Raw genomic sequence first — 25,807 nt, 5'->3', positions numbered from 1 at the left:
GTAAATTTGATCTTGTTGATTCTGGATACCCCAATCAAACTGGTTATCTAGCACCGTTTAGAGGCACGAGGTACCATCTACCCGAGTATCAACATGGCGCCGCTGCAAGTGGTAGGAAGGAAGTCTTCAACTATCTACATTCATCACTCAGAAATGTCATAGAACGATGCTTTGCCATCTTGAAGCAAAGATGGCGCATGTTGAAAGTTGTGCCTAGCTACCCACCAAGAAATAAGGATTATCATTGCTTGTATGGCGTTGCACAACTTCATACGAGATAGTAATTTGCATGATTACCACTTTGCTAGATGGGATGCTGACGAGGACTACATGCCTCCCGGCCATGTCGTCAACGCAAGTGGTGGGAGCTATGTGGTAAGTAGCAACGCCACAATGGACGCAACTCGTGATAGAATTGCTGATGCTCTGATGGCCGCAAGAGAGTAGAATTGTAATAGGTTAGACTAATGTACTATCACGATGATCTTATATTTTGCAAACGATGTGTGGACAATATGTTATTACTATACTATGGTACAATGTGTTCTAAAAAATTATTATAATGCGTACATATTGTCTGATGGAGTAGAAGAAGCAGACTCCGCAATAAAACACTACAGTTAGCACTAATACCAAATCTACAGAACTACAGGGTCATTTAGGTCATTTCAGCACATTTCAGTTGCAGCTACAGCCGGACCAGCCGCCCAAACAAATAGGCATCAGACAGCTCCAATCTTCCAGCTGCAGCTGACACCCACAGCTGATTCTGAAATCTGCAGCCGCGGAGTTCAGCCCATACAACCACAACCTTTTTAACACTTTAAGCTTGTTTGATCTAACGAACCAGAAAAAGACTGCAACCATCGGAATACGCGGAGAGCATGCGGGAATCTAGAATGTCCGAACTTGATCCGACGGCGCACACGTTGTTCGGTGTCAAGGTAGGTACAAAAATCGTGTTCTGGAAAATGTGTACATACTGCTGATATCGTCGCTAAAAAAAGTTATAAACTACAAATGGTGCCCTTAATTTCTGCCACTCGGTCGAGGACGGGAAAGACTGTTGCTTAGATGAGCGGAGCTGGGCCTGGTGCTTACCCGGGCTGGAGCACCAGCCCAGTAAAATAGGAGAAAACAACAGGTATTAAAAAATGAATCCACAGTCAAGATCTGTTAGCCCATTAGCACCAGCAGGCCCATGGAAGCACCACCCAGGCCCCGGAGCAGCAAGCCTGCTCGAAGCCAAGCCCGAGCCCGAAGCTTTTACTCTTCCTCGTGTGACACTGGCGGCAAAGCAGCTAGGATCTCCAAGGCACCATGACCGGCATATCCTCCACCAGTCCGCCCCGGCATCGCCTCTCCATTGGTTGCCCCAATTTCTCATCGAGGCATGCAAATTTCTTCTCTATTTCTTTCTCTCTCTATGAATCTTCTATGTCAATTACCCAGAGCCATCAAGGATTAGATGATTATTGGTGCAAAATTGCTAGTTATTCCTTCCATCCCATATTAAGTGACGAAATATTACATGTGTGTAGACGCTTTTTGAACATAGATGTATTCATATTTGGGCAATTTGAGTCACTTAATATGTGACGGAGAAAGTAGTATTTATCTATATATTAAATTAGAGTTGGTGGTGATGGTACGGTTATGTCACTGCCTGTTATTTTTTTTTCTTCAGTTTTTTTTACGATTTCTCCTAGTCCAGATAAGATGCAACTTTTATGCCCCTGTCTATATTTATTTCTCCATCTATTAAACCATGTGTTCGTGTCAGTGATAATATACATATATGATGGTCATATTTTAGCTGAAATTAAAAGAAATCTCACGTGTCCTAAGTTAGCACCATGCTTGCTCCATTCTCTTGTTGGTTTTCTGGGAGACTTGGAAGGAAAGAAATCGTCACATGTACCAGAACAAGCTTAGATCCAAAGTTGACATTCTCAACTTAATCAAAGGTGAAGCCGCTCTCTGAGAGCAAGCGGGTGCCCGTCTGGCCGTCTGGGTGAGCTTTTCTCAAGTCCGGATGATGTACCATGAGTTTAGCCTCTTTGATTGCTGTGTAGTCCCTCTCACAACCCCGTTGCTCGTGCCTCTTGTATTTTCCGGCCATTCCTTGTAACTATCTTTGGCAATAAATGGATCACGGTATTCGTCTCGTTGGATTTCTGTTTTTTAGCTCAAAATGAAAAATATTTTTGTCATGAATATTTACAGCCACATAACAAATGCTCTTATGTACATCTATATTTTTCATCAAACTTTTGCAACTTCAAAATGTGAAAAAAAAATTCAAGAGGAAGAAGTGACCAAGAGCCAAATGTGGTTTTTGGCAGGAAGCTTCATTCACACCTGAAGGAAGAGGAAGAAGAAAGCAAAGAAAATTGCACCCGCCCGGCATATCGTAACCATTGGTGCGGAAGCCTTGATCCTGCGTAAACTTCTTTTTTTACCAACTTTTAACCTATCAACCGGGTAGCCATCTCGAGTGTCCAGGGCAAGAGCTCGAAGAGGAGTTAAGGAGTAGTCAGCTCCAGAACTCAGGATTATTTTAGAAACCTACATGGATGATGAATCTACAGAGAATTAACGGCAGCCGCCAGCCATACTCCCTTTCCCCTCCCGCTGAATTCATGTCTAGAGCATTGAACAAGAAATGGGAATCCTGGGGCAAATTGTCAGGCGCAATATGAATATCTAGTCCAACTGTTGCGTCCGCCACACATAGGAAATGATTTTAAGTGCCGAAGCAACTATACTGGGAAGGTGCTGCTAATATAACAGTATCATAACTAATGTGCCATCTGTAAAAAGGTAAAGAAAAACACAACATCTTATGACCACCCACAAACACTGTTGAACTCGTCTATTATCTACACATGCAGCAAATTAACAAGCCCACCAGCACAGCCATAGTGGCTGCGCATATCTCGAATCTCTGGTTCAAAATCCAGCAAGACTAATTCCAAGCAAGCAACTGCATGACCATATGCAGAGCGGCACAGCAGCTGCATCCCCTGACGCATCCATCACCTGACAGCTACGAGTCATGGCCATTGGCAGCAGGAGCAGGCTGCACTACTGGTGCAGCTTCGATTGCAAGATGTTGCTGCTTGTCGACTGGTGCTGCTTCCGTCGTTCCATTCGGCTGCAGGGTAAGAAATTTAGTTCCAAGTGAGATAGCTGGACATGCCAGAATACAAGTGAAATATTTATTGCACCTCACAAAATCTAACCATGTCCATATACCTATTTTCCAGAAACGTAGGCAGTCCAAAAATAGGGACATGTATATTTGTTGTAGCTTACACTACAAACTTTCAAGACGATGGTTTTACAATAATCTATTAAGCTGAATGAATGTCTTGGTTATTTGATCATGGAAATGCGGAATTAGAGGTTTACATCGTCACTAGTTGCTGGTTATTTCATAAGGTAGGATCTCAATCTAAAAGAAGTGAATTAATGACTTACAGCATCACTGTTTGCTGGTGGCACAACTTGCAGAGGCGCAGTAGAACATTTCGAGATATCTCTCATATGACCCTAGAAAGGACAAACACGTTGGAGAGAAGATCCATTACTATATATTACAATATCACTACAATGTCCTATATACATGAGAAAATATTCCACCCCATCTGAGTAAGAAAGAAACAATTGCAATGAAATTCCACTAACATAAAAAAGAAGAAAAGATACAGGGTCTCAAACCTTGATAACTAGTTTTTGCTTCAAAGAAAATGAAATATAATAGAGTCAGCGAATGAATTGGACACTTAATATCCAAGGTTAAAACAACATATCTTGCTGATAAAGTTCAAAACTATCTAAACAGAATATCAGAGCATTATCATCTACCATAAGACATGGTGCAGAAAAAACATGTTAACAGGTGGGGCTCTAGACAACAAAAATATTACTCTTTATCCATGTTAAAGGAAATGAAAAGCATTACGCAGGCACATATGGTTGTCATGGGGACGTCTTTCCCCCTGGTCTATTTTTTTATATCGAACAGAACAGGACCTCTATGCAGTACAGGTTGTGCAACAAGTAAACACAGCTTGTTGTGGACGTTGCTACTGCCTACTAGCACTGAGATCTAGAAACAGACTAACATGGCACTCCCTCCTTCCCAATTTATAGGTCATTTTAGTTTGGATGTGGATACCAATGGCCTCCAGAGCATGCACGAGCCAGCCATAGGATCATTTAATTCACCAGTGAAAATGCAGAGAACAGTTTTGGTATCCTGCTGATGCATGCATAATTGAAGGCCGGATGCGTGAATATCGCCCCCCACGAGTGCGTACAGCGATTATTGCTTGCAAAACCACCGGTATACATGCATGCAAACCGACATGAAAATCAAAGCCTACGATACATGCAACTCTTAGCTACTCAGCTAAAACAACCTATAATTTCGGAAGGGGGGGACTATCATCAATCATTTGAGTACCTTGTTTGCCCAGGATAGTCCACACGCATTGCACAACGTCCTTGGGCCATCCGGTCCTTTACGCATCATAGGCGTCATGTCTGAACTTTTACCACAATGCTTACATCTGAAAGAATTGCAATAGTTGAATAATTATTAAAATAATACGGAGTAACTAGTATATTTTCTTGCTCTGATACAAAGCAATTGTGACATAAACATCTACATGTACAAATAAACTTGTGCAGGGAGCATTACTGACATCCAACAATCACAAATACTTTAGTCAGGACCAACTAATCTTTTGATAAGCGACCAAAACAATAGCAAGAAATAGTGAGATAGTAGTACTAGAATTAGTTACAATGAGCGAATCATGTTGGCAAGTTTTCATTTTTGTTCGCTGAATTCGTTCCTATGTAGCCAGAGCTCCAATAGAAGTACTAGCATCTCTTGCACGAGATAGAACCTTGGGGAGATGGACGAGCATAGATAGTGAGATGGAGAGATGACAGATCATATCAGCAAACCATGAGATTTTAGTATTTGCTCTTTCATACTAGCAAACTTGTGGCAATCCTACACAGGCCTATCGTAACATCCATACCAACAGACAACACGAGAATTCATTCACAATCCATACACCGGGGCATATATTTATACCTAATCCAGATAAAGCAATATTCAAGTACCTATATATACCTAATAAGCACTATGGAGTGTCAAAAAGTAACCAGTACAGCAGTTTACAGACTTACATAGCAGCGGATGGAGGTCGACCTTCCACTGCACCCCAATTTGTTAAACCATCTGAAGTAGTTACAGGTGATGCTCCGTCTTCGGCCTTTGCTTTCGCTGACGTAAACTGACCTTTATGTCGCTGCATCCTGCAAATATAAACCACGCATAGTGTTATGGCAAAGCACGCAAAGCGCACTTACATGTTACCAGGATAACACTGACCTATGTGCAACTTCCTTCCGAACAGAATACCGGATCTTCTTATCAAAGTTCCTCTCGCTGCGCTTTTGCCGGAACCTCATTAGCGACGCCATACGGTGTGGATGATAATTCATCCTCTATATCATCGAGTAGAGAAACTAGCATCAGGACAACATAATTGCAAAGTTTCTTAACGGATAAATGCTACAGCTCACCAAGAGAGGTCTAAACCTTACTGTATGATGCCGATGACGACGGGCCCCCGCCCAATCCCGGGGCCAGCTCCCTGCCTCCAAGCAATAAGAGCACCGCTTGCACCTATGGAATGACGAAACGAAACCGCTCAGAATTACATAACCGCTTGCAGCGCAAGCCCATCCGATCCCATTGAAGCACACGGGGCCAGGGAGCAGAATCTACAGAAGAATGGTCAGCGAGTGCGCCGTACCTTGTCGGGGGACACTGATTCGAAGACGAAAACCTCGCCATTGAAGGACAGGGTTAGCGTGTTCGACGCGGCGTGCGGCCCGCCGCCGCCGGCCTCCGCGTTGGCAGGCATGGGCAGCATCGCCCCTTGCATCTGTGCGTGCGGCGCCGCATCCGCGTCCATCGGGACGGCTTCCCCGGTGCCGTAATCGTACGCGTACTCGTGCCCGTGCCCTCCCTCTCCCTCCTCCTCATCCTCTTCCTCCTCATCCCCTTCTTCCATCTCCTCCTCTTCGTGCTCCGGATGCGGCTCGTACTGCAGCGGCTCGGGCTCGTACTGCTCCATCGCCAGAGGCTCCGCCTCCGCCTCCGGCACGGCCCCGGCGTCGGCATCGCCCTCCGCCGGCTGCGGCGGGGGAGGAGGCCGCTCCGGGCCGCGGCGGGGCTGGTAGGGCTTGGTGGCGTCGTGGTGGCCGCTCATGGTGGCGGATGGGATCAGATCGGACGACGGGGGCGGTGGGTCTGTTGTGGGGAACCCTAGATGGGAGCCTCTCCGGTGTGTCACAGGTGCGTGGACGGTGGAATCGCTTCTCACCGTTGGATCTGTGTTCCACTTTGATGCGTGGGTTGTTTGGAAGAAGAGATATTTTGTGGCTGTTTGATCAACCCTAGAAAGCCTCAAAGTTAGATCGGTCCGGCCGTTGGATCAATACGCGTTCTACTTTTCGCTGCTCTTTACCAGCGTGTGGGATATTTTGATGAAGAAATATATTGCGACCGTTTGATAACCTAGACAGCTCATGTGTACTAGTACTATATAGTAGGCATGGGCGGTGGAATCGTTCGTGGTCGGTGGATCTGTACCGCTCTCACTTTCTGATGCTCTTTATCAGCGGCATGGTGGTTTGGATGAGGAGATATTTTGTGGCCGATCTAACCTACAGAGCCTTTGATGTACCATAGAGTAGGTGTGAGTGGTGAAATCATCCGTGGCCGTTCGATCTACTCCCTCCGTTCCGAACTAAGTGACGTAAGATTGTATAGATTCTTTAACAAATACAGAAAGAGTATATCACTTCCGCTTTCTTTATGTTGCTCTATATCAAAGGCTTACACGGATAGTATGGATAGAGAGATATGTTGAGTTAGTCATGCGGAAAATTAATGGTATCCATCTATAAAAGTGTCGCCTATTAAATTAGGCAGAGTATAGAATAGAGTATACGATTTGACAGATGGAACTGTCCAAACACGTACCATTGTTCCTCCTAATCTTGCTCACTCTTTCAATCATCATGGAAAAGTCATTTGGAGCAAATTGAATCATAGAGCAGCTAAAGAATTCTTGTCTCACTCGGCAGTCAACAACCTCGACTTTGATTTTAGATCTTTATTTGCTAGGATCGCATTATTTCCTCGACACAAAGCATTTTGTTACTCTGCAGAGAAGATTATAACGTTCTCCTCGAGGAGAAGAAATAAGATCCGAGCTCCACTAGTCAGTGTCAGTGTGGTAGTAACTTCAGAGTAGTGTTCAAAATAGACTTCAGAAAAGAAATAAGATCTGGGCTCCCCTAAACAGCTTCAGTATGGTAGCAACGGAACACTTACTCTGTTGAACTTGCACATGTATACAAAAAAAAAGTTTAAGAATACATGGGGCCAATTTTGAAAGGGGAAATGCTGCTGCCATCCCAATACCCTAAGTTTTCGAAACTACATGTCATTCATTCTTTCTGTAAACCTGTAATGTATAGTGTAGATGCTAGCATCTAAGCTGCCCTCAATCTTTTTCTAAAAGCAAAGAATAGAGCAAACAAAAATGGGGGTATGTACAGGGGATCTCTGCTGCTGATTTCTCCACTTCTCTTCCGTTTCTACAGCCACAACACGAAGCAGGCAGGATCAATACCGTGCGGATGAGAGTAACGCAGAACGAAGATGATTTCCAGCTGCCACTTCGGTTCAGGTATTTGGTAACAATTTTCAAAAAAATCAGTAACATCTGAATGGACAGCTCGCTTTGTAGGTTGCTATAGGCATAGTACTGTACAATAGCTCGCCAAGGAGGTCGATCACTACAGCTGCAGAATACCAAACAAAAATCAATCTAAAAAAAAAATACCAAACAAAAAAATAAGTTAATTAATATGATTGAAAACAATGTAGATATTTGACATGAAGAAAAAGGATGGCCATATGAGGATTGTGAAAGTGAAAAACGTCTGAACACTGAAGTTCGACAGGGAGGGAGCACACATGTTGCCACCAATCAAATACAAGATTATATCTAGCTCATCGGTACCAATAGTATCAGCACATTTTTCAAATACAAATTCCCACGCGATTTCGCTCACTTAACGCACCCTCCCAGCCACGCACACTTAACAGGTGAACTAATTAAGGTGAATTCATCCTCCCTCAATTATATTTCTTGTGGAGTGCAGGGTATACATGTATATTCAGTGAAAGTAAATAATGAAGAATAACTCTAGCAAGGTGTAGAAAAAAATACATGTTTCATCATCTGCAACACAGTTAACCACACGTCCACAGACAGCAAGGCTATAAGAGTTCAAGCTTTGAAGCATAGGAGATTAGTAAAATGTTCGCTCACCTTTACATACAACCTTCAAATAAAACTTGCAAGCAATGCATGCAGCGCAATCCAATATATCAAGATGCCAACTCTCAAAGTAGGTTGCCTCATTAGCAACCGGTCACCAGATACCCTGTTAAATTTAAATATGAAAAACTTAACCCTGGGAGAACGCCTTTGGTCAACTCTGTAAAAACTGAAATTGCACTTACCACATCCCATCAATTCTGTCTGATATAGGTCGAGTGAACTTCGGTACAAAGTGCGACATTGTCAGGGACTTGAAACCATGTGCTGCAATAACAAACAGGTAATCAGCGAGGGAACCAAATTAACACTATAAACCTTATTTCATACTCACCTTTGTCATCGTCTTCATCATCTAATGGCTTGTCCTTGTGCATCTCTACGTCAATAGCAACTTGGTCATTGTTGACTTTTCGTGCCCCTCTAATCTGAGTAACCGCAGCTGGGCTTACTTTGTCATTCTGCATTGGGATTGAAATATGCAAATGAAATTAAATAAATAAAACCAAATCAAAAGTAATATGTTAAACCAGTTTGTATCAATGCATATAAACATAAAGCACAAGTACCATTTGCTCAATCTCCGAAGTGCCTGGCAAATTTATGGATCTGCTAGCTTGGCCCAATGTTCTGTCTCGCCGAAGTAACCCTATCTGAGAATCCTTTTGGCTCAAAGAAGCTGCTAGAGCCTCTGATTTACGGCTCAACTCTTCCATTTTGGTCCTCTCCGCAAGCAGTGAAGAATCTTTGCTTTGCACAGCAACCCTCAAATCACCTGATTCAGATATCAGAGATCCTATTTTCTTGTCCAACATATCCATATATACAGGAAGCTGAGTGCAATCATAATCATCTGCGATGTCGCAATGCACACCAAACTGCAAGAGTGCAGTTTCTGACCACTTAATAAAATCATTTATCTGAGATAGGTACTTCTTGTTGATATCTTCAGTGGTTAGTAGTTCATTAGTACTCCTTGTAACTTCATGACGCAGAAAAGAGATCTCTGAATCTCTCTCTTGCAATTGTGACTGAAGGCTTTCCACTTCTACAAGAAGACTTTCAGACAAGCTATGCAGCTCGTCAAACTTGTCAACAGTTGTTGCAAGTTTAGTCAGAGCTTTTGTCCTAGAAACTTCAAGGCTCTTTAAAGCAAATTCTTTGTCTTGCAGCATCTGCTCCAAGTTGTTGCTTTTGTTCTCCAAGACTTCAAGCTCTTTTTCTTCTTCGTCAAGTGCTTGCATCAAACCTTCAATCTCTGTACAATACAACAAAAACATACAAGAAATGCAGGAATCAGATCATATATTTCTTCAAACCAAACATGTAACAATAAATAAAATAGAAGTAACAGAAAAAAAAGAACAGTTAAACAAAGCTCTTATGAGCTCACCTTGGTCTTTTCTGGTGAGTTCATCAGTCAACTCCTTTAATCTTCCATGCTGCTCACTTGCCACTGTCTCCAAATCTTTAAGCTCACTTACTTGAGTCTCTAAAGCTTTCTTCTGATTAAGCAACAACTCAACATGTTTCTCCAAATTGCAGACTTCAATTCTTGCATCTTCAAGCTCAACAGAAAGCTGCTTTGCAGAAGATTCGGCATCCCTTATCTGAGATGCAAGCTCCGAACTGATTGTGCTAATTTGCACATCTTTTTCTTGAAGCTCCTGCTGCAACTCAAGAACAGTAGCCTTCAGTTCCTTCGTGTTCCCTTCATTACTGTACCGAGTAGTCTTTACAGCTGCACCCAACTGGTCAACTACTGATTTTATATGGTCATATGAAGATAAATGGTTCTGCCCAACAAAATAGCTCCGGTTGCCAGACTCCATACCAGTCATTCCTTCAATCTCAGAAACTGAGCTAGTACATGCTTCGTAAAGCAAACTCATGTTTCTACGCATTGACAAACATTCCTCTTCTTTCTCATTGATCTTTGATTGCAGTTCAACAACGTTTTCTCTCGAAGATTCTAACTCTTTATTTTGAGAAGTGAATCTGTTCTGCAAGTTGGACATAACATCAAATAGCTCTGTAGCTTTCTGGTCAACTGAAAAACCATGCTCGTCAATGTTCCTTTTGAGATCATTGCAATCCTTTACACAATCAGATACAGCATGGCATGTAATTGCAAGATGATGCAGAAGCTGACTTTCATGAGTATCATCCACTGTGAATTCTAGTGGAGAATTTGGAATATGAGCTTTCTGCAAGGTCCAAGTTAAGATTAATTAGAAAACAGTATTACAATTCCAAAAAAAATAAAACTCCAAAAATCTCATAAACAATTTTATAAGTATAATAGGGAGCATTAGTCATCTGAGTTCCATCTTGTACTGAAATATGATATCCAAACGAACTCATTGATCTCACCATAAAGGAGACGGTAAAAAAGAATGATGATACATTGCAATCATAATGTAAAACACATTTTTAACACTAAATTTCATTAAAAGAATTATGTTGGAATTATCTAACTACCAAAAAAATGCTATGATCAACTGGTATTTACATTTCTGCAGTAAAGGCAACAAGAAAAATGAGTACACTTGCAGTATGAAGCTTTGTAAGCTCTACGGAGTGCTGTAAGTAACTGAAAAGAAACAAAACACGCTAAAAACATGAAATGGTGGCCTAAATTTACCTTGCTGCTTTTGCTATTGGACAACAGATGGTTAGAAGTGATGGGTATATCCACCAAATTTGTGCCGTCCATCCATTTACCGGAAGATTTCATGAAACTCTCTACATAGTAGATAAGGTCCAAATCTTTACTGAATGCGCTGACAAGACGGTGTGAAAGTTCAAGGCAAACTTCTTTTAGTTCACCACTGGTAGAGTTCAACTCCTTCAAATGATCTATCTGCTTCCTTTCTGCCAGTGCCTGCAAATGCATAATATGTTCGAGCTGGCGGACAGCATCTGCTCTTGCAGACTCTATGACATGGTTCTTTTTGGAGGACTCAGACAGTGCAGCTTCTGCCTTGACTAATTCCTCCTGCAGGTTATCGACCCTTTCGTGAGCTTCATTTAACTCAGCTAGAAGCAGCTCGGTTGCTCGTTTCGATTTTTTCACTTCATTTTGTGATGAAACCGCTATTGCTTGCAGGTCAATGTAAAACTGTGCAATTTTTTCGATCTTGGCGATTGGATCTGCATCGAATTCTCGAGCAATATCCACAGTACCCAGAGCATTTAACAATCTACTCAAGTATTGGGTTGTATCATGCAAGCTCTTCTCATTCTCAGTCAATCGGCCCATCAATAAGGATTTCTCAGATTCAAGTGATTCTGTGAGTTGATTCCTTTCATTTTTAAGTTTCTCTACCACAGCATTCATCTCTTCTATAGTTTGCTTCAAGCTATCTCTATGTTGCACCAGACCCTTCCCTTTTCTGACAGCGATATTCAGTTTCTCTCTCAGTGAAGCGCTCTTTTGCTCCTCCTGATTTAGCTTCTCTTGCAAATCATCCCGCAGCTTACCAATTGATTCTAGTTCAAGTACAAGCGACTGATATTTTTGAGTCTGCTCCACACCACCTTCCTGCAACTGGTTTATTTGAGCCTGTAGTGTCTCCACTTCCAGTACCAGTGATTCTGCCTTCTGAACAGCATCATCACGGAGCTGCTCAGCCAAGGCCAGACTACTAAGAGAATGCTCTAACTCAGTACTCTGATTTAGCTTCTCAATCAGATCATCCCGTTGCTTACCTACTGATTCAAGTTCAAGCACAAGCAACTGATACTTTTGAGTCTGCTCAACACCAACTAGCTGCAATTGATTTATTTCAGCATGTAGCGTCTCCACTTCCAGTATCAGTGATTCTGCCTTCTCCAAAGCTTCATTCCTCTGCTGCTCAGCTAAGGCCAAACTGCTGCGGGCATGCTCTAACTCGCTACTAAAAATATTCAGTGCATTCTCTTTGTCATCTCTACTTGTCTCTGATGTAGCGTCATTAAATGGCCTGGTTTCCTCTAAATGAATTTCCTTCCCTGCAGCATTGCCTAAAGTTGACTCTGACAAAAGAGACGCATAGTGGTCTAAAACCTTCCTCAATAATTCACCCAATTGCAATACAACATCACCAGCTGGAATTTCAGCATTACTGCCAGTACCATCCTGCAGCACATTTCGCACCAAATCCAGTAGTTTGTATACCTCTATCTCCATATCATGATAATGCTTGCTCTCCTTGGCTTTCTCAGCTAACTTCTCCTGCAGTTCAGCTAGATCTTTTCGCAAGTTGTCTCTGACAAACTCATCTTGAACTGCTTTCTCAGAGAGTCCAAGGAACTCAAATCTCAGTTTCTCCAGGCTCTGTGAGAAGAAGTCCTTCTCAGCCTTCATAGCAACAACCTCTGCACTAAGTTCAGAAATCCTTTTGTGTGATTCCTCTAAATCAGTAATTAGCATCTCAGAGGAATCCTCAAGGTGTTCAATCTTCAAATGCATTGTGTCTCTTTCATTCTCAACCTCCGATAGTCTGTTTCCCAGCCATGTTATCCTGTCCTCTGGTTCCAACATTCTGAACTGTGGGGGAACGCTAACCTGACCAAGGACTTCTTCCCATTTCTGTAAAATACTGTTCCTCTCCACTAGAGATTGTTCCAACATGTTGTTGTGCTCAGCCAGTTCATAGAATCTCCTATTCAGCTCGTCATATTTGATCTTTATATCATCAGACCCTGGATTTGAATTCGAGATTTGCTCATCATTTATGCTATCCATGGCCAGACCAGACTCGGAATGCCCATCCACAGAGGACCTCTTATCACCATCAGGCATGGTAAAAGAAGCACCAACAGCCATCTTTGTTAACAGTTCTATTTTCTCAACTATGTCTCTAGAATGAAAATACTCTGGTAAATCTAGGTCTTCTAAGACTTCTTCAATTTTCTGAAGAACTGAGTCTTTTAGAAGGAATGAGTCCCTTAAAGCAGTAGCTGAATTCCGTATATATGAGAGCTCAGACTCCAAAGCCTCAATACGATCTGCTTCTGTATAGGATTTCAGTTTGGCTTCCAACTCTTTCACTAATGCATCCTTTGACTGCAATTCTTGTGAGAGCTTCTCAAGCTCACCAGACTTCTCCAAAAGAGACTGCTTAAGGCTGTCACGTTGCACTATCAAACCCTTGCCTTTTGCAACAGCAATACCAAGTTTTTCCTTGACAGAAGAAAGTTTCTGCTCTGATTGCTCAAGTTCAGAAGACCTTTTCTGAAGCTCAGCATGTGAAGTTTGAATAGCTTCATCAAGCTTTTTCAAGCCATCCTTGAGGACTGGAGCTTCAGTTTCTAACTGAATGTTCAACGCACTGAGCTGATCAATTTGGCCCTGCAATTCACAAACCTTGGGTACAATTTCTTCTTTGAGCAACGCAGGCAAGGGCAAGGCCCACTTGTCAAATGAAATTTGGTCAAACATATGGGCATTTTGCAAGCATATCTTTGATAAGTGGATTTCTTCAACTGCATTTTCAAGTTTCTCATTGTATGAAGCCACACCCTCCTCAATACATGGCAGTAATGTGGTAAGAATATGCTGATCCTTGCTGAATGCTTCAGCCTCACCACTATTAGACATCAAAGGAATAACTATTGAGGTATTACTTGCAGAGTAGTGCATCATATTTACTGCTATAGCGAGGCATCTACTGTGCAGCTCATCCTGCGCTGCACTTTTATTCGAAGAAACTAAATTAAGCTCCTCATTCAGCAAGCAGATGGCATCCATATTTTTTGTTAGAGAACTGCATCTCAAGCTGAGCTCTTCAACTTCTTCACATTTGCTCAACAATCTTGACTCGAGGTTAGCATTGTTTGCTTGCAAAGAATGACGGTCATGCAACAGATTCTTCAAATGCTCAACAATTCCACCAACATGACTAAACAGAACTTCAATTAGTTCCTCAGCATTATACCCTGCAACTGCTTCATCTGAATTTCCAAGCGAGTCGCGTAGAAGTTCCTGCAAGGTATCACACATGTGCTTAACCATTCCAGATGCTTTTTCACTCCTCTCTTGAACATCAGAATGTGCTTTCTTGATCTCCAACAGAGAAGTATTGAGATTAGCATTCTCGCTTTGAGCAGCCTCTAATTTGTCCTGAAGACTTTGGATTGATTTCGCAGCAAGATCTAGAGAATTCAAAATACAAGAGCCGAGCCCTTCATTTTCGCCCAAATCATTAGAGAACTCGTTACTTCTCAAAGAACTAAGCTTATTGGTTATTTCAATGAGCAGATTTGATAGAGATGCCCTCTCCTTCTCAAGAATGAAAATCCTTTCTGTAACATCATGATCCAAAAGTGTGGCTTGATTGGTGAGTTTTCCAGCATGATTATCTGCATCCAGCTGTACATTAGCAAGCTGAATGTGCAGTTGATCAATTGTGTTGTTGTAGTTGTTTAGCTTCTCAGCAAGCCCATCCATTTTGGCCTCAAGAATTGCAGTATGTTGCCTTTCTGCTTCATGCTGCACTTCAGACTTGCTGGAAAGCTCTATTTTGTCACACAGTTCAACAACATACTTTTCAGTTTTTGCAAGATCTGAAGTCATTGACTTCAACTTTTCCACAAGGCTGAATATCATCTCTTGAGTTAGCTTTTTCAAATCATCATGCTCCCCCTCAGACATTCCAGGATCTTCCTGATTTTCTTTTGTCTCAAAAGATTGAATGAGTTTTGATACAAGGACACGTCCGTCAGACCTAGAAGAAATCCTATGAACTAACTTTTGAAGTTCATACAATTCACCTTTCGCGATCTCTAGATGGCCCTTCAGTGACTGCAGAGCAGTAGAGTCACATGAGTTATTCTCGCTGAACAGAGGATGGGAATACTGATTATTACCATCACCAACAAACGCAGGACTTGTAATTGTTCTTTCTGAATTTTCAACAGTGATTTCTGATGAGTCCAAATGGTGTTCATTTTCTTGATGCACGACTGTCTGGGCTTGGCCTAGCACCACATTGCACTTAGCATCCAGCTCTTTCATTGCAGATTGGTAAATATCAAAACTGTTGGTTGCATACATGCTTTCCTCAATTAGTTGCTCTGTGAGTTGTTCGATGTCTGTTTCCATATCTCTAACATGCGACTCAAGCTGCTTATGTTTGGCATATGAAAGATGCAATTTGTTGTTTAGTTCAGACAGGTCTGATAAAAGCATCTCCTTCTCATTGAGAAGACGCACATTATCCTCCTTGAGTTTCATGTTTGTTTCTTTTTCAACGGCAAAAAATTTAGATAACTCGAGATTATCTTTTTGTGACTCTTCCAAGAAAGCCCTGCAGTTTGCTAACTCGGTCAATGTTTGTTCCATGTTTTCCTTGGAGGAACACAACTCAACCTCCAAACTTTCGCATCTGCTACTGCCAGCATTCATTGCCTCTTTCATTGAAGCTAGATCAAGTTCCAGAGCAGACAGCTTTGATAAAAGGTTCTTGTTTTCAGAAGACAGATATTCCCGCTGCTCCTCAGCCTCCTTTCTGGCTTCTTTCTCAGAACCCAGGTTTGTGGTTAGCTCCATGTTCTCCTTTTGTACAGCTTCCAGTAATATTTGGCAGTCAGCTAAATCTCTGAGGGTTTGTTGCGTGTTCTCCTTGGAGTACTGTAATTCAATCTCCAGCTGTTCACATTTGCTGTTGCTAGAGTTGATTTCCTCTTTCTGAGAAGCCACAATTTGTTGAAGTTCACCCTTTACAGTATTCAAGTCGGAGAGCTCATGTCTACATTGCTGAATCTCTTGGCTGAGTGCTACTTTGCAATCTTCAGATTCTTTCAGTAGTACCTGGAGCTTGAGAATTTCATCAGAATAAGGTGTAATATCTGGATTCACGTCTACATCCTCATTTAGCTGCAACTGGAGAAAATCCCTTGACAGGGTTGTAACATACAGATGCCTCTGAATATACTCAAGATGATGCGGCATGACGCCTTGAGGTACAGCCCCAACAAATAAAGCTGGATCAACCTTTTCAACAGCTAAATTCAATTCATCTGTAGCGACAGCCTCCTGTGTAGCATCTGATATACTTGTGCCTACAACTTCTTGAACAGCTTCTTTGCCCACTCCGTCAGCTTCCTCGTCAGCGTCTCCTCTTCCAGTACTCTCAGGAATTTCATGTGAAGCTGCGAGAGCCAACACTTCTTCATGCACAACCTCATCTTGTTGCATGTTGCCATCAGAAGGCCTCTCAGAAACACCCACCTCCAGTTCTTGAGCTCCTTCCAAAATATTAATATTATTACCAGCTGCGAGGTCTTGAGATGGAATTGGCACCTCCATATTTTCTTTCAAGTCAGAACTGTCTGGCCTCTCAACAGGATCCATCTGCACCTCATGTTCCCCTACTTGGTTGATACCATCATCAGCTATGTCACTGTGAGAAGAAATCTGTGGCTCCATGCTTTCCGAAAAGCGATCTAGTGGTTCTTCACTGTCCACCTCCCGTGGCTGAGCTCCTACAAGATTAAAACCAACATCTGAACTCGAAGCCTGAACTACGGATTCTTCGCCATCGCCTGGTCTAGAGCTATTATGCTCCGAACCCCCCTGCTCACTAATGCCGATATTCTGCACATCACAACCATCAACATTCTCAAGCACGGGCGTAACATCTGGATTCTCTACAGTGCTTGGCTCAGCAGTATCAGGCCCCTGGCCATTGCATTGTTCCTCATGCGACTTTGCCGCTTCCTGCATTGGCAAATGAGTATTAACACAGAGCAATAACTCACACAAACATACACACCAAACTGGGAAACGCGAGCTCTACCTCAAATGGCGTGCTATGGCTGCTGCCACTATCCCCGGCTAGAAACTTCAACCCAACAGGAGACTTGGGTTCAGGCACGGCCTCCTCTGCGTTGGCCCCGCCAGCCTTCGCCTCCCCTTCGGCATCCGCTTCGGCTTTCTTCCCAGGACCCTTCTTCTCCTTCTTCTTCCTGAACTGCTGCAGCTGGGTGCGGATGAAGCGAAACACTCGATCAGAAAATGGAAAGAAAAAAAAACGCCAGAAAACGAAAACCAATTCGTGGGGCTCAGTACCTTCTTGCGCCCGGCAGCGAGGAGATCGGTGCGGTTCTTGTCCCCGCCTCCGCGGCCTCCCCCTCCGCCGCCACCGCCGCGACCCCTGTGATCCATGCGGAGATCTCCCGGGAAGCCGTCACGCGAGGCGGGGGCCCATCAATTCCCGCCAAACCCTAGACCCACCCAGGGCGCAGGCAACCGAATCGAATCGAGCTGCCACGCAACCGGCAAGACGGAAGCCCTAGAAGCCTGTCCTTCCAATTGGCGAGCTCGAGAAATCTCGCCGTCAACTGGTCCCAAGTGGATGGTGGGGTGGCTCGAGGTATACGACAGCGAGATCCGGGTGGGGCTGCTGGAAACCCACGGAGGAACCGTTCCTCCTCGCCTCCGGGCTGGGAATGGCGGCGAGGGAATCGTGGAGTTTGGATTGGGATTTCGTCCGAGGAAGAAGAAGAGAAAGAGGAAGGAGAAGAAATTTTATTTCGGAAAGGAGATTAATTCGGTCGTGTGTTCCACGTTAAAACGTGGTTTTGGGCCCCCGGGTAGGCAGATGGGCTGGCGCCTGGTTGAGGTGTCGGTTCCGGAGGAGTAGCTGCACGGGAAAGAAGACGACCTTTTCTGAATGTCCTTTTATAATCCTTCACCATTTTCTTTTTTTGAGCTGTTTTTTTTCAGGGGTGGCCGTTATGGAATCTTGCAAAATAAAGTTTTGCAGTTACACCGATGACTGTGATTTAATGGCGTTGTTTGTGGACGAGAGGGATGAGTCAACACAAGAAATAGTACTGACAAAACATTGGAAAAAAAACTACATAGAAATCTGCATTGTGGTTTCATGGATGAAATGTTCATTGGTATAAGCATGACGAGCGAGAGAATGAAGGAAAGAGGATGAATGAGAAGTGGGAGGAGAAAAGAATAAACAAGACGTAGACGTTGCCTCACTTCGGTAGGACCAGCGGTGGACGAAAAAGACCAAGAAGAGAACATGAATGAAAGGATAAATGATGAAAGAGAGAGCTAGAGGTCGGCGAGCGGTTGCGGGGGGAGAAAGAGGAGAGTACTAGGCAGTGTTAGAAGCGAGGTAATGAAGAAAAAATATGTAGACAAAGATAGCGAGATTTGCGTGGTAACACTAGAACACATTTATCAAACCGGGTCTTAAGAAAAATGGTAAAAAAATCAGTTATGTCCATTATAATGTAAAACATGTCAGACGACAATATTTTTTTCTTGACAATATGTGTTTATATAACGTTGTATGGTCCTCCTCGAGACATCTCACAAATCTCGACACTCGCCGGTTCCGAGACACACACCGACTTAAACTCATCCATGTTGCTTGTGGGGTGCACACATGATTTGACGATCTCTTCTTCGTTATCTGAAATTCGAGTGTGTTTTGAGCCCCTAGATGGGATGACTAGTGTTGCTTAGTGGAGAATGGAGCGTGTGGGGGCTTCTCCGCTCTTCTACTTGAAGCGACCCATCCAACACGGCTGGAAGAAGCCGCCGCCGCCGCCGCCGCCGACGCCGACCCACGCCGGCCCGCCCGTCGCGACAAAGCAACCAATCAAACAGATCATCATTTCAGCAATCGCCTCCTTTCCTTCCTCCCACGGGATCCTTTGTCCTCGCGCGCACGTGCCGCGCCGCCCCCATCGGACGGCCCCGGAGCCCTCCCCCGTCTCCCGGATCGACGGCCACCCGCAGCGCCCCCACACGAGACGGGGCCGGAGAATATTCCTCGCCCCGTCCTCTCCCCGACCCTCTCTTCCTCCTTCTCCTCCTTCCTCCCCCACCTCGGCAGCAAATCCTCCTCCCAAATTCGCTCGCCCATGGCGCCGCGGCTGACCTGACCTGACCTCGCCTGATCCTACCCACCCACCCACCTACCTACCGCCTCCCCAGCTGCTCCCTCCCTCCATCTCGCTATCCATGTAAGTGAGCCTTCTTCCTCTTTTGCTCGCCCTCCGTTCGTTCGTACATCCTTCTGCTCGGTCGGCCCGAGATCGGCGGGTGCCTGTCCGGACAACGCCGATCTCCGCCCCCCGGGCGTAGAGATCGGCCGACCCTGCACGGCCTGACTGATTCGAGCTCGCCAGCTCCGATTGCGCTGACTCAAGTGGCCCGGGCAGATGATTTCGATTTCCCCTACAGCAGCGCGTCCCCGCCGCGCGCTCTAGCGGTTGAATCGAATCCACTCGTGGTGGTGCTATTAGCCGGGGGACTGTCTGCGATGCTTGGCTCGGGCATTTCCATGCCCAGCTTGTTCTGTTCGTCTAAGGATGACACTGGGTTGGTCGGCGGATCATCAAGGTGGTGATCCTGTCCGCTTGCCCGTCTCTGAGGTCGGGAATTTGGGTTGGAGTTTACCACTGAGGCCGTTGGGAATGTTGGTCAAGGTAGTGACGAACGATGGGGTTGATGACATGTCCCAATTGAATCTGCCAGGACAGCCTGCAATTTTTCACTCATTTAGTACTTCGGAGTTACTGCTGACACAACCTTGTACATCCTTCCAAGGATGTATTAACTCTGTTTTATCCATCATTGTCCATTTAGACGTTTGATGTTCAACTGCACTTAGATGCCATGTGAGCTTGTGCTGCAACTTATGTTTGGCTAGAGTTTATAGCTTCCTTATGGTTATGGTACATGGTACATTTTGGGTTCAAATTTCTCCTACATGAAGTCCACATCAACACTGAGCAAATTAGTAGGGGAGAGGGTGTTCTATCGGGGCATGCATATTCATTTAGACGGATGAGACCATGCCAATTTATTACCATAGCCTTATTCTAGTTGGAGACTTGGAGTTTTTCAGAGTATGATAAATAAGTGGGACCCTCATAAAAAAAAGTGCGTGGGGCCCCATTCTTACAGTTTGTCTTTGATTATGAAGTCCTTTTGTTTTTATTATAGCTATACTAACTAACTTACATCATTTTCTTTCTTTAGTTAAAAAATGGCAATGCTGGTGGATCCTCCAAATGGCATGGGAAACCAAGGGAAGCATTACTACTCTATGTGGCAAACCTTATTTGAGATTGACACCAAGTATGTGCCGATCAAGCCCATTGGCCGTGGAGCTTATGGAATAGTTTGCTCATCCATAAATCGTGAGACAAACGAGAAAGTAGCAATAAAGAAGATACACAATGTCTTTGACAACCGTGTGGATGCACTAAGGACCTTGCGGGAGCTGAAACTCCTTCGGCATCTCCGCCATGAGAATGTTATTTCCTTGAAGGATATAATGATGCCTGTACAAAGAAGGAGCTTTAAAGATGTCTACTTGGTTTATGAACTCATGGATACTGACCTGCATCAAATAATCAAATCACCTCAGGGGCTTTCGAATGACCACTGCCAATACTTTCTTTTTCAGGTAATGCTCAGATGCCTCCTCTTGTAGTCTCATTCTACTCTTCTACGGTTACTTATTTAATAGTAACTCTATGCCTTGTAATATCCCTTATTACTTTCACTGCCTACACTATTTGTGATAATACATATTATATCTGCAACTTTAGAGTAACAAACCTATAGGAAGGTTCACTCTCATATGCGTCAAGTGTGGTATTTTAGTCCGTACCTCATTAACTGGAATAATAGTTTTGTTGACTGCAAGACATGATGTGAGGTATCTTTGTCAGTTCAAACTTTCAATGCTGAAACTGCTCTGCAAACATTTCAACGGTAGTCATTAGTTTTTAGAGTCAATACTAGCTTGAGTTTGGTGTTGCACCTGAACCATAAACTGTCAAGTTTTGCTCACACGAACGCAAATTGGGAAGCCCAGGTACAATCCAAAATAGTTGCATCTTGGCATATCATCATGTGTGATTCTGGTTTGTTTCACATGTTCCTGCACTCTCTAGGTTTTTAAATAACTGACATTAGCTGACCTTTTATCTTTGTTTCCAAGCCCATATTGAAACTGTTTAGATTGACAAAGGATACTTCTAGTAATTTTGGAATGGAAGACAAGGCAAAACAACACATCAAAATCAAATTGGGTAGCATGTAATTGTTGAGTTTTTCTACTTTGGACATTTTTAGTTGTTTGACACAGTAGCATAGTAGGCATGTGATATGTGCACCTTTCTTTTCTGCAAGACTGAATAACCAACATGTTGGGCAGGCTGTGTGCATTTGTAACTGCCACCTTGAACCTTCTTAGCCAAATATCAGTATTCTCAAGTTCAAAGTTAGTGATGTATTGCTGTCGCAGCCACTGCACCAGAAATTTGTCTCGTTGCCTCAATCAATACATAAAAATGCCTCCCAAAACGAGCACATTCTGTTTAATTGTTTATGAATCAAATTTATCTCTATGTGACGTAAGTAAAAATAGCTCCTATTCCAAGTATATATTGAACAGAAGTAGGATTTTTTGAACTTTATTTGGTCAGACCTCCTCTTCCAAATAAAGCCAGCTTTGAGTGAATTGGGGCTTCTGGGTAATGCTGTAAACTGGCATTCTTCCATTAGGACTTGTTTTTGTACACAAAAATAAAATAAAATAAAATCAACAGTTAGTACATGGTTTTGCCTGTACTAAACTACAAATGCATCTACACGTAATGTAAAAACTTGCTAATGAATTTCCAGTTCATGTTAGGTGCCCTTGAGCTTCATTTAACCTGTTATAGGTAGATCCTTATTTATTTTCCTATCTGCATTCTCTTTGCTAATTGAAGATGCTGTTGTTTTCTTGATTGTAGTTGCTCCGAGGACTGAAATATCTCCATTCAGCAGAGATACTCCACAGAGACCTTAAACCTGGGAACCTGCTGGTGAATGCAAACTGTGATCTGAAGATATGTGATTTTGGTCTTGCACGTACAAACAGTAGTAAAGGCCAGTTTATGACTGAATACGTCGTCACCCGCTGGTATAGGGCTCCTGAGCTGCTGCTCTGCTGTGACAACTATGGCACTTCCATTGATGTTTGGTCTGTTGGCTGCATCTTTGCTGAGCTGCTTGGCCGCAAGCCTATTTTCCCGGGAACAGAATGCCTAAACCAGTTAAAGCTGATAGTCAATGTTCTTGGCACCATGAGCGAGTCTGACCTAGAGTTCATCGACAACCCAAAAGCTCGCAGATACATCAAGACCCTTCCCTACACTCCTGGTGTTCCCCTCGCAAGTATGTACCCGCATGCACACCCTCTCGCGATTGATCTATTACAGAAGATGCTCATCTTCGATCCTACCAAAAGGATCAGTGTGACCGAGGCCCTTGAGCATCCTTACATGTCTCCTCTGTATGATCCAAGTGCAAATCCTCCTGCGCAAGTGCCCATCGACCTCGACTTAGATGAGAACATCAGCGCAGATATGATCCGGGAAATGATGTGGCAAGAGATGCTTCACTACCATCCTGAAGCTGCTACAGCAATAAGCATGTGATGATCTTCCACTGCCCCAGGGAGAACCTGGCAGGCTCACCCTTTTTTCCTCAAAGGCCCTACTGCGATTATCGCACCTATTAAGTAACCACGGCACGTGTGTGGAGAATTATCTCCTTGTAAATATGCAGTGCGATAAGAACCGCATATGGATAGTTCTTGTTATGGACCATAACTTTGTGTATGTACACCAGTTGGCTGTTGTGTTGTATCAGTTTCATGAAAGCACTCTTGAAGTGAATTGGATAGCTCTTGTTATGGACCATTACTCTGTGTATGTATACCAGTTGGCTGTTGTGTTTGTTGTATCAGTTTCATGAAACCACTCTTGAAGTAAATTCGATAGTTCTTGTTATGTACTACTACAATTACTTTGTGTATGCATACCAGATGGCTGTTGTGTTTGCTGTAGCACTTCCATGAAAACACTCTTGAAGTGAATTCAGTAATGCTGCCAGTGATGATTTGGGACGAAGCTCCAATGTTTGATGCTTGATCTTCGCTGCTTCCTTTCCTGCTGATATTTGAAGCAGACTTGCTGTTAGAAGTGTCTTGTGTTTAAATTAATAAGCACCCGTGGTACTTACTGCTATCTTTGACCACTAAAGATCTGCAAATATTTTAGTGCTGTAATAGTAGTTGTAAAATACTACTGTCAAGAAGCTGGAAGTAAATTGTTGTAAACAAGTATACAAGGATGATCCATAAAACAAAATGAAGATAATTATTACTTCCTCCGATACATAATAAGTGTCTTGGATAAAGTTGTACTAAATCCGCGACACTTGTTATTGATCAGAGGAGTAATTAACAAGGTCACTATCCATCCTCAGAAGTCAGAAACAAAAGAAAAAGCGGGCGATCCATAATAAGTGTCTTGAATTTACAAAGTTGTACTAAATCCATGACACTTATTATCGATTGGAGGGAGTAATTAACAAGGTCATTATCCATCCTCAAAAGTCAGAAACAAACGAAAAAGCGGGCACAGAAAGAAACAAGTGTTTGTACCCCCATGCCACCTAGAATTAAACCCTACATGTGGATGTTCGTGCTATATTACATCTCCTCTATCTCTCGGGCTTTGGACTTGAGATTTTGAAGAGATCTTCAATGAATCAAGAAATACCTCTATCATTTAGTTATATATGTTTCCCTGATTTTCCTCCAAATGTTGATATTGGGCTTGAACTAAGGCTAGTCATAGTGCAAGCAACTTGGATAGTAACATAGATGCCAACTAAGCATTTTGGTGACATGGCATGGCAATAAATGGAGAAAGAGAGGGAGGTGGTAACTAGATATGTTACCATAATACCACACAAATCAAGACAAGATAAGTCTACAAAACAATTAATGACACAATGCATGATACCACACATAAGTTACTAACCACTATGAAGGTGGTAACTTAGAGTAGTAACATATGCATGTTACTACTCTAAGTTACTCCCCACTATGACCAGCCTAAGGACGTGTAGCTATCAAAGAAAATTAACAACTTACAAAGTTCACATGAAGTCCATATTAAGCGTTACAAAATATAGACTCGGCATTGACATATTAATTGATTTGCATATGATATCCATGCAATTTGTATGGACGAGAACTCGTGTGAACATAACATGACTCTGTTTGGACTAGAATTGCAGTTTGCGTAAGTACATAATGTGGAAGACTTTACAACTGCATCATCGCAAAAGGATCAACTTGCTGCAGCTAAGTTAATTGGACCTGCATTGGAATTGGCATCGTAAAAGTCAGAGAAAAACGTTTCATGAGCCATTGTTAAAAGGACGAAGAAATAGAGAAAAATCTAAAGAGACGAATTATTTTTTTCTGACTTGGTTATTTATTACCCCGCATTATTATTTTCGGAAGTGGATGAATTTAAAAAGACCACCAGGGCAACTTCCCCCTAGGCCGAAGACCCGGAGCCCATCTATATCACCCTTTCGGCCTTTTCCTTCTTGACTTCTTGAGCCCTACCCCTCAGAAAAAAAAAAGCCAAACCCCTTGGTCGTCTTCCTCCTCGCGCGAGCGCCGCCACCGCAGGTTGATCTCTCGACTCCCCTTCGATTCTCTCGCCCCCGACCGTTCCTCCTCCGATCACCCCACGTACTAATTCCGGCCCTTTAGCTCCCCGTTTCATCTCCTTAATTCCCCCCAATTCGTAACCGAGGCAAAAATCAAGGTAACCCTACCTTGCCCTAATGAGTCATCCGCCCGTGATTCTGATGACTATCGCATGCTTATCTTCTCCTCATGATTGTGCTTCAGTATCGGCATTATCTTGTACATTATATGCTTTTACCTACCCCCTTGCAGATGGGCTACAAAGGTTCTGCGCACACGAGGAGGCAGCAAAGCTCCCAGAAGCGTCCCACTTCCACATCTGTTAGGAGGGCGCATCCATGCGATGGGAAAGTTTGGAAGCAATTTGACCAGGATCACAAAGGCTTTGCAGCGGATCCTAGGAACATCCGTCTTTCTGTTACTGTCAAAGCTTCTCCTTCCTCGGATTGGGAAGTTTTTCTGAATGTACTGAATGGCCCTCCTGGCCCTCCTGGCACAGAGGTGAATTCAGAGGACATGCATCCTACCCTTATTATCCCTGGCCCTAAGGTTCCAAAGAGAGTAGATGCTCTGATCGAGCCTTTAGTTGATGAGCTGCTGGAGATGTGGGAAGGGATAGAAACATGGGATGCTTCAACCAAGAGATATTTTAAAATGAGGGCAGCCGTTTTATGGCTCCATGATTTCCCTGACTATAGTGACTTGTCTGGATGGTGCAAACGTGGAACCGTAAGCACGGATGTCAGTGGTAGCAGCGGTCCAACCAGCAGCCAGAAAGTGCAAATAAGCAGTGTAAGTGCAGAATCTCTACATAGAAAATCTAGAGTCCTCATT

General features: G+C 43.4%; 3 protein-coding genes across 5 annotated transcripts; 1 reads left to right on the top strand and 2 right to left on the bottom strand.

Moving 5' to 3' along the window:
• Positions 1–2,672: 2,672 nt before the first annotated feature.
• On the bottom strand, positions 2,673–6,407 carry LOC100846018 (GATA transcription factor 17). The gene is made up of 7 exons (XM_003574611.4): positions 5,841–6,407; positions 5,624–5,710; positions 5,414–5,529; positions 5,209–5,337; positions 4,472–4,577; positions 3,484–3,555; positions 2,673–3,157 (listed from the first exon to the last, which is right to left on the bottom strand). Exons 1-7 carry the CDS (start codon positions 6,297–6,299, stop codon positions 3,050–3,052), a joined length of 1,077 nt encoding a protein of 358 aa, XP_003574659.1. The 5' UTR covers positions 6,300–6,407; the 3' UTR covers positions 2,673–3,049.
• A 965-nt stretch (positions 6,408–7,372) lies between these two features.
• Positions 7,373–17,995, bottom strand: LOC100843380 (golgin subfamily A member 4). Its single transcript, XM_003574603.4, has 9 exons — positions 17,500–17,995; positions 17,228–17,410; positions 11,089–17,148; positions 9,838–10,651; positions 9,014–9,702; positions 8,779–8,905; positions 8,630–8,711; positions 8,436–8,550; positions 7,373–7,902 (listed from the first exon to the last, which is right to left on the bottom strand). Exons 1-8 carry the CDS (start codon positions 17,593–17,595, stop codon positions 8,451–8,453), a joined length of 8,151 nt encoding a protein of 2,716 aa, XP_003574651.2. The 5' UTR covers positions 17,596–17,995; the 3' UTR covers positions 7,373–7,902; positions 8,436–8,450.
• A 1,141-nt stretch (positions 17,996–19,136) lies between these two features.
• Positions 19,137–23,265, top strand: MPK14 (mitogen-activated protein kinase 3-like). Of its 3 annotated transcripts, none has more exons than XM_010235339.3 (3): positions 19,137–19,421; positions 20,443–20,872; positions 22,212–23,265. In XM_010235339.3, exons 2-3 carry the CDS (start codon positions 20,450–20,452, stop codon positions 22,896–22,898), a joined length of 1,110 nt encoding a protein of 369 aa, XP_010233641.1. In that variant the 5' UTR covers positions 19,137–19,421; positions 20,443–20,449; the 3' UTR covers positions 22,899–23,265.
• Positions 23,266–25,807: the final 2,542 nt, after the last annotated feature.

This window comes from Brachypodium distachyon, chromosome 3 (assembly GCF_000005505.3).
Source record: "Brachypodium distachyon strain Bd21 chromosome 3, Brachypodium_distachyon_v3.0, whole genome shotgun sequence".
Taxonomy (NCBI): domain Eukaryota; kingdom Viridiplantae; phylum Streptophyta; class Magnoliopsida; order Poales; family Poaceae; genus Brachypodium; species Brachypodium distachyon.
This window is presented reverse-complemented; position numbering and strand designations above follow the sequence as displayed.